Source organism: Neofelis nebulosa, chromosome X (genome assembly GCF_028018385.1).
Source record: "Neofelis nebulosa isolate mNeoNeb1 chromosome X, mNeoNeb1.pri, whole genome shotgun sequence".
Taxonomy (NCBI): domain Eukaryota; kingdom Metazoa; phylum Chordata; class Mammalia; order Carnivora; family Felidae; genus Neofelis; species Neofelis nebulosa.
The window spans coordinates 89,087,080-89,103,989 of record NC_080800.1 but is presented as its reverse complement, the minus strand read 5'-3'; the positions used below and the strand labels follow the sequence as shown (position 1 = coordinate 89,103,989).

Below are 16,910 nucleotides of genomic sequence, written 5' to 3'. Positions count from 1 at the left end.
ATATTCCCTGGTATATACTCAAGGAATTTAAAACAGGTATTGAAACAAATACTCGTATATGACTGTTCATAACAGCATGATTCACAATCACCAAAAGATGGAAGCAACCAAATGTCAAAGGACAAATCGATAAACAAAATGTGGTATATCCATGCAATAAATTATTATTAAACATAAAAAAGACTGAAGTACTCATACGTGGTATAATGTGGATGAATCTTGAAAACACAATGCTAAATGAAAGAAACCTGACTTAAAAGGCCACATATTGTGTGATTCCATTTATATGAGACATCCAGAATAAGTAAATTCACAGAGACAGAAAGTAGATGAGTGACTGCCAGGGTCTTTGGGGAGTGGGAAACGATTGCTTTCTTTTGGGATAATGAAAATGTCGTGGAACCAGATAGAGGCAGTCATTGCACACATCATGAATGTACTAAATGCCACTTGAATTGTTTGCTTTAAAATTGTTAGCTTAAGGGGCGCCTGGGTGGCGCAGTCGGTTAAGCGTCCGACTTCAGCCAGGTCACGATCTCGCGGTCCGTGAGTTCGAGCCCCGCGTCAGGCTCTGGGCTGATGGCTCGGAGCCTGGAGCCTGTTTCCGATTCTGTGTCTCCCTCTCTCTCTGCCCCTCCCCCGTTCATGCTCTGTCTCTCTCTGTCCCAAAAATAAATAAAAAATGTTGAAAAAAAAAAATTTAAAATTGTTAGCTTAATGTTACGTGAATTTCACCGCAACTAAAAAAAATAAAGGAATGAAAGATTGATACGTTACATGAATGAGCCTTGAAAATATTATGCCAAGTGAAGAAAAAAACAGGCACAAAAGGCCCATATATTATGTGATTCTATTTATATGAAATGTCCAGAGTAGGTAAATCTTTATTTTGTTCTATTTTCATTGAAGTATAGTTGAAACACAATATTATATTAGTGTCAGGTGTACAACATGGTGATTCAATAACTCTACATTGTGCTGTGCTTACCACAAGTGTGGCTGCCGTCTGTCACCACACAATGCTATAACAATATCATTGACTATATTTCCTGTGTTGTGCCTTTTATTCCCATGACTTAATCATTCCAAAATTGGAAGCCTATACTTCCCATTCCCTTCCACCAATTTTGCCCATCTCCCACCCACCTCCCCTCTGGCAACCATTAGTTTGTTCAGAGTAGGCAAATCTTTAGAGAGTAGATAAGTGGTTGCCTGGGGATGGAGAGGGAGGGATCAATGGAGTGGCGGGGGTGGTGGTAGTGGGGAGGGGTGAGGGTGGTTGGGGAGAATAGGGAGTCACTACTAATGGGTATGGGGTATGGGTTTTTTTTTCTTGGGATGATGAAAATGTTCTGGAATTAGTGAATATACTAAAAACCATTTAATTGTGTACTTTAAGAGGGTAAATTTCATGGTAGGTAAGTTATATCAAATATATACTTTGTGAATATATACTAAATACTTTGTGAATATAGTAAAAACCATTTAATTGTGTACTTTAAGAGGGTAAATTTCATGGTAGGTAAGTTATATCAAATATAAAAGAGGATGAACTGTTTAAACAAAAATAATACGGATGTAGTATGGGGTTTATAACATATTAAAACTACAGTGTATGAAAATAGTAGCACAAAGCTAAGGAGGGGAGAAATTGCCAAGAATACTATTGTAACATTCTTAATGCATATGTGAGGTGGTATTATAAAACTTGAATGTAGATTGTGATCAACCCTAAGGCAGTCACTAAATTAATCAAACAGAATGCCATAGTTACTATACCAGAAAGAAGATAAAATGAAATCAGAAAAAAACACTCCATTTGTCCAAAATAACGCATTAAAAAGTGAGCAAAATACAAAATGATACAAATAGAAAAGAAATAGCAAGATGATAGATTTAAACCTAACTATATCAATAACATTACATGTGATCTACTAAAGGGCAACGATTTTTAGATTGCATAAAAAAGCAAGATCCAACTATATATTTGCTGCCTAGAAGAAGTGTACTTCAAATATACAGACAGAAAAAGATTAAAAGTAAAGTGATTGGGGGGTGCCTGGGTGGCTCAGTTGGTTAAGCGTCCAACTTCAGCTCAGGTCATGATTTCATGGTTCGTGAGTTTGAGCCCTACGTCGGGTTCTATGCTGACAGCTCGGAGCCTGAAGCCTGCTTCAGATTCTGTGTCTCCCTCTCTCTCTGCCCCTTCCAAGCTTGTGTGTGCACGTGTGCGTACATGCACCCTCTCTCTCTCCCTGTCTCTCTCTCTCTCAAAAATAAAGAAATGAACATTGTCTTAAAAGTTTAAAGAAAATTAGAAAAATAAAATATATATTTTTAAAAAGTAAAGTGGTTGGGAAAAATATACATGTTAACACTAACACAAAGAAAGCTGGATGGCTATATTGCTATCATTGTAGATTTCAGAGCAAGGAGCACTAATGTTTTCTTTACCATATTATCATTACCATAAGGATAAAAGGATCATTTCATCAAAAGAGCATAATGATCATAAATATTTATGCACCTATAACAGATCTTCGAAACAGATGTAGCAAAAACTGATAGTTGCCAGGAAAAAGTTCTTAGCACGTTGTCTTGTGCCCATGGCTGCTTCTGCTTGCTCGGAGAAGTCAGAAAAAAATATACTGGTTTCTCAGACCAGAAGGATGTTTGTGCAAATGGCTTTAGGCTGTTATCTCTTTCCACTCCATAGGGGGAATTTTCTGTGCTGCTGGCCTTAAGGTAGGCAACAGCTGCACATCGAAAAGTACATAGTCAACTTAAGAACATATTTAAACCCAGTAATCTCAAAGCCTGGCTTTCTGCTATACTGATTACTATAAACTAAGTAGGGCCCTATTTTAGCCTAGATGTTTTCCAACTTGTCTTTAACTTTTCCTGCCTCTCTAATCTGATAAATAACCACATACTGCTTGGCCCAGTTGGCTTGATGTTTGTTCATCTGATTCCCAGCCTAAATTTCCGCTGAAGGGAGCCAAATAAAGAAAGCTACTACATGTGAAACATGACCAATGGAGTTTACAGTTAGTGAACTCGAGTTGTTTCTGTGTGTTTATGTGTATTAATGTAAATAAAATATAACCAACTTTCCTGTTGGAACTAAAGAAATCTTCCCCTCCGCAGAGTACGTACTGCAGCTTCTAGAACAGATGATAGATGGCATCTGCATAGTCTCAGATTTACATAACAATCAAGACACTCTGGTCCTTACCTGAATAGCAGTAGCACTGGAGAGTGTGTAGACTAGGGCATGCAAATTCCAGGAGCTTGTCTGGATTCAAGAGCCCTGAAGAAACTTAAGTGAAGTGGGTGCCAGGCCAGCCTCACAAGGTTTTCTTTAGCTACAGAGGTTTAGACCAGACAGACGAGAGTATCCTGAAGTGCAGTGAACTCACTGTAAGTCCCCTGTGTCCAAGGGTTAATTCTAAAGGGCCTCAGGTGCTGTGAGAAGCACTCATCCCTAACTGGGAACTGAGGTTTCCAAAACATGCAGCTCATTACTTCTCATGCGACAGAGATCTCTGTAGTGCTGAGGATCTCCACCACACAGATTTCTGATTTTTTTTTTTACAGGCATATTCATGACTAAAAGGTGATGATTAGATTTTGAGTGTGAAAGAACTTAGTAACTTGTTCTGCGACCTTGGGATAGTTACTTAACTTTTGTAAGGGTCACTTTCGGCATCTGTAAACAGAGACCAATCCTTGCACTGTTTGAATACATCAGGGGTGTTGAGGCTCAGACGAAATAACGTGTGATGAATGACATTTTAATGACAATTATATAAATGTAAGGTGTTACTTTTTGTTGTTACTGAGGCATCAGGAATAGTCTTTCTTAGAGTTTAAGCAAGGGTCAAATTATTATGTCGGAGAAAGACAAGGATCGGACATCTGGCTTACTGTTGTGGCTTGTGATAGACTTGCAATTGCAAGCACTTTACTGGCCCCGAAGAAATCAACCAGAAAACTGTTTTACTTCAAAAGAAAGTATCACCTTTAAAGTCACCTGTTGGTAGGTTCCATGTGACCCTGGTTGGAAATCAGCAAGTAGTCTCAGACTGCCTTTAGCTTTAGAGCCTGTCCCATTTTCTGCAACCTCTAGTGTTAAGTATTCACTCTTTCACCCCTGATAAACAGAAGGGAAATAGGTCTGAAGTGCTTCTGCAGGCTCACCTTTCACGGAGGCTCTTGAGGCTAGAAAACCGCTTATTTTAGGGCATTTAAATTGTTTATTTCTTGGCCTAGTAACACGTTGGGGCATTTTTTTTTTTATTGACTGCAGGCATGTACAACTGACTTGGCAAGTTTCTCTGGTGGAAGTAGAACTACCAGGAATTTTCTTTCTGGAGCTCTCAAAGATTATCAGTGCTTAGGATCTAGTCTGTCATTGAGGCAACTGAGATTCTCCATTTGGAGTAGGATGGGGCAAGGGAAATGACCACACAGGGGTAAGTCAAAATGTATTTTCTTTTAGAGATCCAGTGGGACAAGATTTGGAAAAAGTAGAATAATTTAGGACCATGATGAACATATTTTGCCTCATTTCACCCTAAGAGCCTTAGAATATAGCTTCCCATAAAGCATGGTAAGCTAGGTCTTAGATGAAGTAATGTTCATGCACATTTCTGCTGGTCTATCCCTCAGTTCAAAGTGGAAGATGCTAATTATGCCTGTCCATCTTATCAATTCACCCTCATTTTTCCACATGTAGAATAAAGCACCTTCGCTAGATCTTGGAAACTAGAAGCAGTTGTGCATTTGTCAGGGTGTCAATAGCAAAAACAAGACACTAAATTATGATAATCTGAGGAGGGTTTAATTAGAAAGATATAGGTGCTGTGTAGGGGAACCACAAAAGGTAATGCAGAAAATCAGGGCTAGCAGCATGGCAGCAGCAGACTTGTCACAAGCAGACTTGTATAGATTTGGAGAGATGAGAAGAAACGGGTTACTTAAATATGGGAAATAAGTTAAAAGAACAGATCATCTTGAGGGGAGCAGGAACATTCAATGGAGGCGCATAAGCCAACCTGAGTTCACTACATGTGCCCCCATGAAAATAAATTACCCTAACGTCAGTCTTGCCTTTCACTCTTCTATCCTGCTGAGGGTATCCCATTGGTTGAACTCAACCAGAGGCCAGAGGGCACAGGGTCCCGCTGGGGCAGAGAAGAGGGCAAAGAATGCCATGAGAATCTGGAAGAGGAAAACAAAAAAGAGATCTGACATAAAATGGTATCATGTCAGCAATCTGTCATCCTGTTAGCCCATGTGTTGGGCATGCTATGCACTCATCGAGAAAGAGAGTCAAGGTTACATAAATGTGATTTTAGCTTTCCATGTGTTAGGAAACAGTTTGGTAAGCCAGCTTCTTCTGGACAGCTAATGCTGCAAAAAGCTTCATGATATATCCTAGTCTAACCTAGAATTAGTAAGATTTGGTAGTCAAGATAGAAAAGCATACCTCTTCATAGAAGTATATATTATAGTGACTACGTATCTTTCTGGTTGAGTTGGTTTTGGATTGTTATCTGTCATGGTGCTCTACAGCTAGTGAATATCTAATGAATGTTGTTGTGGAACTTGGGAGACAGGATTGTCTGGATTTATTCTTTCAGTGTCCCAACTTATGAGTACTTTCAGTACAGAAGCCTTCCAAACATCCTGAATATACTCTAAAATAAATGATGTATTTAAATGATTTAAATGATGCTTTAAAATAAATGATGTATGACTTATAAATATTATTCAATTTATTTTGGAGCTGCCTAGGGATCAAGGTGTTTGTATAGTCCAGCATGAAAACAAGAGCTGCTCTGCTAAAGAAGCCAACTGAAGTGTTGACCAAACGAACATAATTGCTCTTTGCTTCTGTGTTGAGAGGCATGGGAAGTACTATCTCAGCCAATTCCTAATCAGGCTCTTAAGAAAATCTTTGACAGCAAAGCTGTCCTTTATTTTGGATGCAGACATTGGGAAACTGGGCCACCTCTTAAAATACTTGCTGTCGATCTTTATGAGGAAGAAAGAATGCATGAAGCTTAAAACAGGGAATCTGGAGGCAGAGCTTCAGACAACTTCACCACCACCATCAAAGATGAGCTCAACAAATTATTACACACGCTTGTTTATTTTTAGATGCAATAGTGCCCTCTTGTGATTAACGTATGAATACACTTCTGATGGCTTGGTATAACCAGGGAGTTTTCAATTAACCATGCCAATTGAGGGAAAGAACTTCACTGACACAAGAAATAGAAAGGGCTCTTCAAATTTGGCCAAATGGGAAAATACACTGTACAATCACAGAGTGTCCAGCAGAACTTCTTTTAGAAGCTCAGAAGGGATGAGTGACACCAACAATATATATATATATACATATATACACACACACACATACTATATACATATATACTATATGTATATATATAGTATATATATATTTCTATATATATATACTATATATATATATATATATATATATATATATATATATATATATATTACTTGGTTTGTAGACGTAGAAACTACTTGTATCTGATTAAGCAAGAACAGCTCATTCATTGTTTGCTCCCATGGGAAAACCATTAAGCATGTATGACTACAAAACTCACTATAGGTAACAATTAGAGCAGTTACATCAGAATAATCTCTGAATGTTCAATGGTAAGGGGGGGGGGTCAACAACATTAAGGTCCTGCAGTGGATTGAATTCATGTACTTTCAACAATGAAGCAGGACTGGCGAGAGCTGGGTGTGAGGTGGTGGTTAAGAAACACACAGACTAGCTGCACATGCAACTATTAAAATGTTAGGTTCTTTTGGAGGCAAGGTTTTCAACCATATACAAATGAGACAGAAAGCTGCAAAGAACAAGATCTCTGGACGATAACTCAAGGAGTAGCCTTCATGTGCACTGCATGGAGAAAAATCTACATGATGTAATGTGGTGTTTTCATTTACAATTACCCATTAGTGTTTTCACTCATGTGGCTACATGGAAAAATAAGGCTTGAATTTGCACTTGGCTAGCTTGCCATCAACAGTATTATTAAGTAGGTATCATTGTTTAGAATCTACCTTCTACAACAATAGACTCTGAGCTGTAGCTTTTGCATGGGTTCATATTAGGGTCTATACTTCTGAAAATTGTTTTGGTTGCTTCATATTCTAATTGAACTAAAGTTTTTCTTATAGAGGCTTTTAATGCCTCTTATTTTTAGCAAGTTCTCAACTGGAGAGCTACATGTGTTCATTCTTAATCATCAGGAATATTAACTCACTAATCTGCTTTAAACATTATTAATGAATTCTCCTCTAAATAGAAAGTAGTTCTGCTTCCTTTCTCAGCCAGCAACACAATATTGTTAATAAATGTATTATCTCGAAAATACTTTCCAATGGGTTTTTTTGTTTATTAGAAAAAAAGTTTACATTCCTCTACGTTTTCTATCAGCCATGAGAGTAATCAAAGTCTGCAGAAACTTCTATGGATGCTGCTCAAAGTGATTCTTTGAGAAAAGACTGCTTGCTGATGTGCAGATATGTAGTCTATCTGGAAATGCACAAGTTTTTACACATAGCCTGAAGAGATACACAACAATGCATTCTTATGACATATGATATCTTTAATTAAGTTGATATTGGTAAGTTAAAAAAACATGAAGTGAAAAGAGGACAGCTAGGGAAATAAGGTACTCTATGACTATTTATAATAAAATGTTTAAAATAAAAAAGAGGAAGGAACATCAATTGGCTTCGTAATTGAAGAGAGACTAACCAAGTATGGTCTTCCCAGTTCTCGTACAAGCAGAGACCACAGGAGAATAACTCTTACAGAAGAAGCACAGGGAACAAATCATCATTTTTTTTTTGCATATTTTTGTTTCTCAAAATAATTTGGGAGAACTTTTCCTAGTAAGGGATGAGCAAAAACAAGATGCAAGAAACATTAAAAAGTGCGGGGCATCTGGTATTAAGAGTCTTAAAGAATACAGCAAAAGAGAAATTGCTATTAGATATTATAATTTGGCATGTAACATGAACATTTAAAATTCTGATTAAAGTGATGAAAATGAACTATTTTTTTTTTCAAAAAGTCAAATACGAACTTAGGGAATAGAAATCAAAATAAATTTACTCTTGGTAGTAACTTGATGCAAGAATATAAGTCCTCTCACTTTGATAAACATGGATACAAACCCTTGTCTATATTGTAGGTTTTCCTAGGTTGTCTGGAAAGAGTGCTTCGTGTCAGGCCACATCTACATGACTTGACAGTTTGAGCTAAAAGGCTGTTTACACAATATACACATTCTTTACTTACAGAGCAAAATAAGCTTAACACTTTTATATTAAACACGTGGGATACAGTAGGATTAGTAGCACCATGAAAAATAATTCTTCCCCCAAACTGCAGTCTTTTATTTTACTCAGTGTGATTCTTCTCTTAATTGAATTTTTAATATGCTGTTTTAGTTACTGGGCAAATTATATTATCTTCATCTTACAATCCTTGGGGAAAGTCATTCTGGACCCAAAAAGTAAATTCATTTCCTTATTTCATTCATATAAAGATAATAGAGACCTTGCTCTGGCACATTGTTGAGGTACATCTGAATCTTCATGGTTACTAGTCAGCATGTCCTCTTGGTCATATATATAGTAGCACCATTGGTGGCAGCACTGGTAAAGTTGGGAAGAGTGAGACGTTGCATCCTGGGAATTTTATATATATATATATATATATATATATATATATCACATTTAAAAACACACAAGGAATTCTGCAAAATGTTATGTCCTCTTCATGCACACTTGACATCGGCTAATTCGTGTCCTCAAGTCTCCTGCTTTCAGTGTTTCTGACTGAGGTTTGCTGGAAAACAAGAAACAAGACAATCAAATTAGCCTTTCCAGATATTTCACTTCTATTACTGGTTCAAATTCACACTAAGAATTCTATTTGTGCTTAAGTAGCTCTCCTTCTGACTCAATGATTAAATTCTGAGCAATGTGACTCTTCTCTCTACCACTATTATCTTTATTTGTCTCACCCTCTTCTTCTCTTATACATTTCTTTAATAGCCCTAGAATGAGGCAGATCTGGGCAACTGATGGTAAATAAATGATAAAACAATAATGCATATGAAATGCATAATGATAATTGTAAGAAAAATATCAAGTAATGATAACTCAAAAGAAGTAATATATGAAAATTAATTTAAACTGAAAAAAATCCAATAGATTGAACTATCCTGAAGCAAATATACCATATGTGGTCTTATTCAAACACTGGGATGACAGCCTTGAAAACATCCTGGGAAAAGAGATCACTGGACTGGGGCAGGGATCATATTACAGCTTCAATTCCTGGGGTGGCCTCAGTAGAGTTTGAGCAGCTCATTTATTGAGCAGGTCACATGACCTTTCCTTACTTTGTCTATTTTGTTACTGAAGGATTAATACCAAGCCATCTGAAACCGCACATACTGAATATTAGCCACGTCTGTTTTTCTGACCTGAGTCAGGTGTATGAAAAGAACAAGTGAAAATAAAAAACACAGTCCACTAAATCCTTAACATTTGTTGGGTATAAACCATCCATGAATTGCTTCTCTCTTCTCCAGTATCTCTGAAGGAAGCTTAGGACCTAAACTAAACTAAAGCCATAAGTAACTTACCTGAACATGTCTGACACATCTACAGTTGCTAGCCAAAAGCTGTAGGAGTTGGCATAGTAATTGCAGGTACCCCGGCCGTGACATTCAATGAAAGGAGCTGAACGAAACTCTTCTAAGCAGGAACCAGGGGAGGCCAGGGCTTGACCTGAGCCCTCTGCTCCTGCGCTTGTGTGCTAGAAAGATAAGGGAAAATGTCCCACAATACCCATGTGCTATAATACCTGAGTGCATACCCAAAGACATGTGCTGAATTTGGCCAAACATTCAAATCCAGTGAAGGAATTAGGGCAAGAGGTAAGAGTATATGTGTTGCCAAAGCGAGCACTGGGCAAGAGGCAAGAGAATGGCACCCACACTAAGGGTATTCAACAAAAGTAACAGGCGGATTATGAAAATATGTTCCAGAAAATATGTGAAGGGGAACACAATACTTGGACAGAAGCTATTTGAGGCTCAAGCTTACTATGAAAACGGCAGGGATTCCTCATATTGGTAAGATACACAGATATGATGGACAGTCAGCTGTGATGACAAAGACAAGAAAAAGTATTTCATACCATCATGAAGGAATAGCCAATCCAGAGAGAATCCCATCCCTGAGGACAGTGGGGAATCTGGATGGTCTGACTGTGAACTGCAATCACCATGGCGGGAGCTTCACATACTGCACATCTGGTAAGGGAAAGGGAGGGGAACACATCTAAATAGTGAGTACGTGGGAAACCGCAGTCCCTCTTCTTTGGAAGCCTTCCTGGTACAGAAACCCATTAAGGTGTCTTCAGTGCTCACAAAAGCAGGATTAAAATGCACTTTGAGAACTGCTTTTGCATATGTTCTGTCTCCAAATGTACACAATAAAGTTATAAACGAAAACTGTAAGCTTTTTTCAAGAAACTACACAACCCCTGCTAGAGCACTTTCATTTTCCATTCTGCCCTAAATTTGTATTCATACTTGCTACACTCAATGCCGTAATTGCTGTAAGACTTTGGCTTAGTGTACTGCACACACTACTTGCTGTCAAAGTGCCCAACTGAGGGTAGACATTTAGTAATGCTGAAACTGTGGTAAGAACAATGCCTGGTGAGCTGGAAAAGACAAGAAACAGACACTTTCTCAATCCCCACCCATTATTCTTGTTCCAAAAGATATTTATTAACCATTTGGCAATATTGAGAGAAAAACAGCATTTCCAGAATGCTGGGCAGCTACCCAGGCACGTGGAAACGTGGCTTAAAATCTATAAAATCAAGTAAAGCAGCAACAAAGTAAATATAGCTGAGTCTACCAAATCTTTAATAAAAAGCATGAAGGGACCTTCTGACATATGACTGAACCAATTTGGTGAAGTTTATCTACAAAATAGGGTACACCTTTAAAGGACTTTTTACTCCCAAGAGTTGGGGCTGACAAAAATCACAAAGAATAAATTCCCCTGCAAATCTGGGCAACTGTATTAAAAAGAGCACTGTGAATTTGCTACTAAGAGAAGCTGAACTAGGTTTAACCTTTATATTCAATGTCAAAGAAACTATACTTTGCAAGGATTCATTCTAGAAACTAGACTAGTCATGTCCACTAATGATGGTTAGTAGACACCTAAGTCAGTTGGGTCATGATCAGAAAAAAAAATGGCAATATCTCATAAGCCTAGAAGATCGAGTTAAACTAGAGTTCTATTGTGGCAAAACTCTAGAAAAATTTCTATTAATGGTACCACTCTCCTGTTAGTTATTCATGCTCTAAACCTCACCTATCACTTCCTCCCTCCCATAACTAATCAACTGCCAAAACCTATCTATTCTATTAAAGTGATACATATTCCCCACTGACAGTTCCACTCCATTCCTACCAGGACTATAGCAATACCTTCAATCTAACTGGTCTGTTTTAGGACTATCCTCTTTGTAATCCATGTTACATTTCCAATGGCTCTGTAATTTTCCGTGAAATGTACCTCAAAAGCTTTTAGGCTCCCCATTATATACCAGATAAATTCCAAAATAAAATCAGATGTTTCATGAAAGTCTTCTGCACTCTGGGTCCACGCTAACTTTCCAATCTCTTCTTCCTATGCAGCCTTTACAAACTATATTCTAGATACATCAATCTACTACCCATTCCCATGTTCTCTGCCTAGTATGCCCCTCCCCCTTATAACTACCTGTGTCTCAAGTCCTTCCCATCCTTCTTCAAGTACTAACCAGGTTAAAATACATTTCTTCCATATAGTCATCCTAATTTATTCAGTTAAAATTAAACATTCTTTTCCTTATTTCTTCCATATAGTCATCCTAATTTATTCAGTTAAAATTAAACATTCTTTTCCTTATGCTTTCATAACATTTTATTAGATCTACTGTAGCACTTAGCCAAGCCTGATATATATTAAATTAATTTACATATATTTGCCTAATGATTAGTCTGATTTCATTGTATATTACACTATTTATATCATAGGGTTTGGTCAAAAGTGAACCCCCAATTACTATGGCTTAAACTAAATACCAAATTGAATATTATAAAGGCACTTTGTCTTACCTAACTTGGGAAGAATATGATGAAATTCTTAGCTTTAGATTCATTTCTGACTAGTTACATTAACTGGGGATTGGTAAAAGTCAAAGCTATACCAGTATCTCACCGACTAATGAATGGCTGGATTCTCTGGCCCTTCAGGGGTTCCATGCTCATTGGCATGGGCTCTGGGGTGGACAGCCAGTAAGAATAGTCATTTCTTGAAGCAAAGTTGCAAACATTATTGATGTTGCAGAACATGAAAGGCATGGTACTAAAGCGACGAAGGCAGCTGCCAGCCGTCCCTAGGAAGAATTGGGGAGAAAAGGATGAAGGACTATACTATGATGATACTTTAGTTTCTTTTGAAACCCAAACAAGCAACCTTTCAAAGAGAAACTTGCCCACACTTCTTAGATAATAAATATACTTTAGTTCTTCAATTATAGGATGCACACTTACTTACATTTGTAACATTTCTAAAATCAGGAGATATCTTATAACTTATATAGGTATTTATTGTTGCGATTCATTATATATTCCCCAACGCCATTTTTATGCTGGTGATACATTTATAACAATGATGTCTCATGGAGAATATTGAGTAATCTATTGCAAACAAATGAAGAACACACTGATTTCCTATAATATCTTATTAGTACTTCCTCTCCAGGACACCCTCTCTCCCTCCAAGACATCCCCAGTATGTTATCTTGTTTGTTTTTGCAATCTCTCTCATCCTAGGGACAACTGTAGTGCTGACCTATATGAACCATGAACAGGTTTGGAGGTGAATAATAAAAAGGAAAAAAAATAAAAGAGAAAGGAAGGATGTGAGCGGAAAAAAATTTCAGAACTGGTAAGGGCAATAGAGGTTACTTCTACCAGTGATTAGACCATTTTTCTTTTATTCACCAAAGAATGATGAAAAACTATGTATCCCCTCATGCATTCTTAAGTTTAAATATAAATTTTTTCATCAGAATTTTAAATTGATACTATGCCAGTTATTAAGATATTGGTTATTGTCTCTTGGCTCCAAAACCACTTTTTTATACTCTACTTTATGATCTGGAGTCTGGGACTTTGCAAACCATATTTTAAATGTTACCAGCTGTCATGTATAGTGTTTTGTGAATATTTATATTTAAAAACACACTTTTTATCATGCTTTTAACTGTATCCAATATAATGTTTTGAAACCAAACAATAACCATTTTTTAAAGTATATAAACTTTTTTCCCAATTAAATATGCTTTATTATTTATTATTTATTTAAATCCAAGTTAATTAACATACAATGTAGTGTTGGCTTCAGGAGTAGAACCCAGTGACTCATCTCTTCCATATGATACTCTATTTTTGCATATAAAATAGAAGAAAATGATACTTGTCCTATATCTTTCTTGATCATAATTGTGAAAGTTAAATTGAAGAATGGAAATTCAAGTGCTTTTTATTTATAAAGTATTTAAAAAATAAAACTTATATTACTGCTTAATTGAGGACAGAACTAGAAATATCCCTGGTCTTAGAAAGAAATGAAAAGGAAGAGGTACATAAAAGGAAGGCCCACAATGATGAGACAGGGATATTCGGTTGCATTTGTGCTTTAGGCTGCCCAAAATGATGCAGAATTCTGTGTAGTTTCCACATTTTCAAAGAAAATTTTGAAGAAAAATCTCATGAATTCTCAATGCCTCCATATTCTTACAATTATAAGGCTTTAATAGACTAATGGTTCTTAGTATTTGTTTGCTTCCATACAGAACAGTTTTAGTATTCAATCTGTTACCTCCACCATCTATTTTTACACACCATAATCCCTTCACTAATCCAACATAGACTGTATTTATGTGATCACGTGATTGTTTCTTTAAATCAAACCTACAGCTGCCTCCACTCTTTGGATCAAGCTTTCTTCAGTTTGATCCTTGTGCGAGCCATGGAAGAGACTCTGCAATATGGGATCACCCTTAGCATCTTGGGCCTTATATCATGGCCTTCCCACATCTGAGGGCTAAACTGTACCTGAGCCAGGGCCAGTCTGTAGTCTCCAAGTCTGAATGCATATTATGACAGCCCTTGCTTGACCAAATACATGCATTTTGAAAAGTTACAATGACATGCTGGATATCAGGTTCCATTTTCAGTTTGGATTATATTTTTGAATTTCATGGTTCTCAAAGCCTTCTAATGTATCCTCGACTTGACAGGAGAGCAATCTGAACTTTACAGGCTTAATTATGGGTATAAGTTAAGATGCTGATAGTGAAGAAAAGATGGACTAAAAGGAGAAGAATTTTATGGGAGGAAGACTAGAGAAATTTATGTAAAAGGTAGGAAGACTAGAGAAATTTATGTAAAAGGTAAGGATATTTTCACAATGAAGATTTTTCAATTATGAAATTAGAAAAAGAAGATGTTACATAAAAAAGTATAAAAAGGAAAGGCAAATAAAAGAGAAAAGATGAAAAGGAGACCAAGAAAAGTAGAAGTAGGAGAGTAAAGTTGGTGGGCAAACTCCTACTTTATTTGGCTTCATAAAATAACCTTCATAAAATGACCTTGGTTTCCATGTAAGTGGATATGCTTGCTCTGGTGGGCCAGCACTGCCTGGCAGGTGTGGCCACATGCCCTAGGAACAGAGTGAATAGAGGTCTCTATTGCTACAGAACTGTTTTCACAGAATAGTCTAGCTAGAGACCTCAGGAGGCTTCCTAACATGAGACCCCAGAAACTTGGAGCCCAGACTATCTTCTTAGATGTCCTTTGGAGGCAAAGGGGATAATGATCTCTAAAATTGGCAGCTGCAAGTCAAACAATGGGGCCTCAAAATGCAAAGTCAAAATTCCACAAAATTAAGGATTTAAAAAGGTCTTGAGAGTCATCCATCCAGTCCAGCCTCATTTCATCAACCAAACTGCCTATTACAGTATTGAGAAGATGCACAGGAACCCACGAAATGAAGTGGATTTTATATACAAATATGGTGCTTTGTGTAGTTTTAGTCAACCCTGGTAATACTTTACAAAGCTAAAGCACTTATTTTAGGAACTATAAACTAGCATCATTAAGAAATGACCTTATTTTCTTTGATTTTAAAACCAAGATTCTCTTCAGAATTTATCTTTCTACTTGATGAAGACCAGTTTCAGAGAAAAAGAAACTATCTCCTCTGAGTTGTGAACACTGCCCTCTCAAGTAGCTGCTAGACTGTATAGAGCCCAGAGAATCTATGTCCTTAATTACTAAGCTAAAAGTACATGTGGCCCTTCCCCAAATATGCTGCTTTAGGCCAAGAATTGTACCTTACACTAGCTAACTAATGCTTCTAAAGTAAAATATTACTTATTTAAAACTTACAGTGAATATATTCAGCTGCCCTTGACATGGTCTTCAATTCGGAAGCCCCAAGAGAATAGAGAGATACATTTTGTCCAAAGCTACTCTAGAACCCAACAGGATTTTCAAAACAAAACACAACGCACAGTAAAAAATTAAAATGCCAATGATCTCACCCAAGTCTTGACCATGAGCTCTTTTATTTCCTTGAACATACAGGAGAGAAAATCCTTCATAAATCTGGACAGTTCCATGTGGGCATTGTGGTGCATCTGTTGTCTGGCTGTGACGTGTGATGAGGAATCCATGGGCAATAGAGGAGGTTCCTGGGGGGCCTGGGGGACCCTGCAATCCATCTGGTCCAGGGGGACCATCCAAACCACGGGTACCTATTTCCATGGAATCATCAGTATACAAAATTTAAGTAAGCTCTGATCCACTCTTATGGCTATTGACAAAACACTATGACCTCATTTGATTCATTATTTTAGTTACTATTTATAGAGTGTCTATAAGGGCATTGTTAGATATCATGTATTTGGAGATAAATAAAATATGGTCCCTGCTCTTAAAGAGATTTAAACATATATATATTTTTTTCCTAATGGAATTGGTTGACAACATTAGGCATTAAATGAGTACTGGGTGACAGAACATCAGATGGGAAGAAGTGATGATTATTCAGGAAGCCTGTGTGTTATCTAGTCTCTCGCTCTACTACAGGAGTCCAAACTCCAGGACGAAATTTCAGTTTGCTGTTTTGTTCATCAACGAGAAAGGAAGGGTGTGGTTGCCATCAGTCTGCCAGTTTCAGTGCTGAAAAACATTTTCCTTTGAATCTGGGGAATTATTCTCCGGCATACCTTTTTGTTTAGAGAATAGGCAGGGCACTCTAAAGCAGTCGTTTCAAAATGTCTATTTTCAATTTGCCACTGATTCCCTTTCTCTAGTTAGCCTCTTGATTTGAGCTTATTTTAAATTTCTCTTTATACACAGGCATTTTGCCGCTGTGTATACACATTTTCACTTTGGGGAACCTTCACAGCAATGCCCACATGTGATGATACTAACTTGTTTCTTTCCTGTATGCAGTTAATGAAATGTCAGGGTATTGGTTCCAGGAAGACGATAGGTATTACCACTCTGTTTTGCTGCCACTGATATTTTTTGCCAATAAATATTCTTTATGTTTATATTATTCAGAGTTATATTTATATTGTCTAGAGTTGCTAACACATATTAAAAATCTATTGAGTTTATTATCATTTATTTCTGTTTTAGCAATCTTCCAAGTGTGTTTTTTAATTTTAATTTTTTTATTGAAGTAGAGTTAACAAA

General features: G+C 37.1%; 1 protein-coding gene across 3 annotated transcripts in view; it reads right to left on the bottom strand.

The window, feature by feature from the left end:
- Positions 1–7,634: 7,634 nt before the first annotated feature.
- COL4A5 (collagen type IV alpha 5 chain) overlaps positions 7,635–16,910 on the bottom strand; it is a 248,812-nt gene continuing 239,536 nt past the window's right edge. For 2 of the 3 annotated variants that reach the window (XM_058714476.1, XM_058714477.1), the window contains 5 exons: positions 15,749–15,961; positions 12,355–12,532; positions 10,268–10,382; positions 9,711–9,883; positions 7,635–8,905 (listed from right to left, as the gene is read on the bottom strand). In XM_058714476.1, coding sequence (XP_058570459.1) covers positions 8,824–8,905; positions 9,711–9,883; positions 10,268–10,382; positions 12,355–12,532; positions 15,749–15,961 — 761 coding nt within the window. In that variant the 3' untranslated portion in view covers positions 7,635–8,823. The remainder of the gene's footprint in view (positions 8,906–9,710; positions 9,884–10,267; positions 10,383–12,354; positions 12,533–15,748; positions 15,962–16,910) is intronic. The other variant, XM_058714478.1, reaches the window with a different exon arrangement.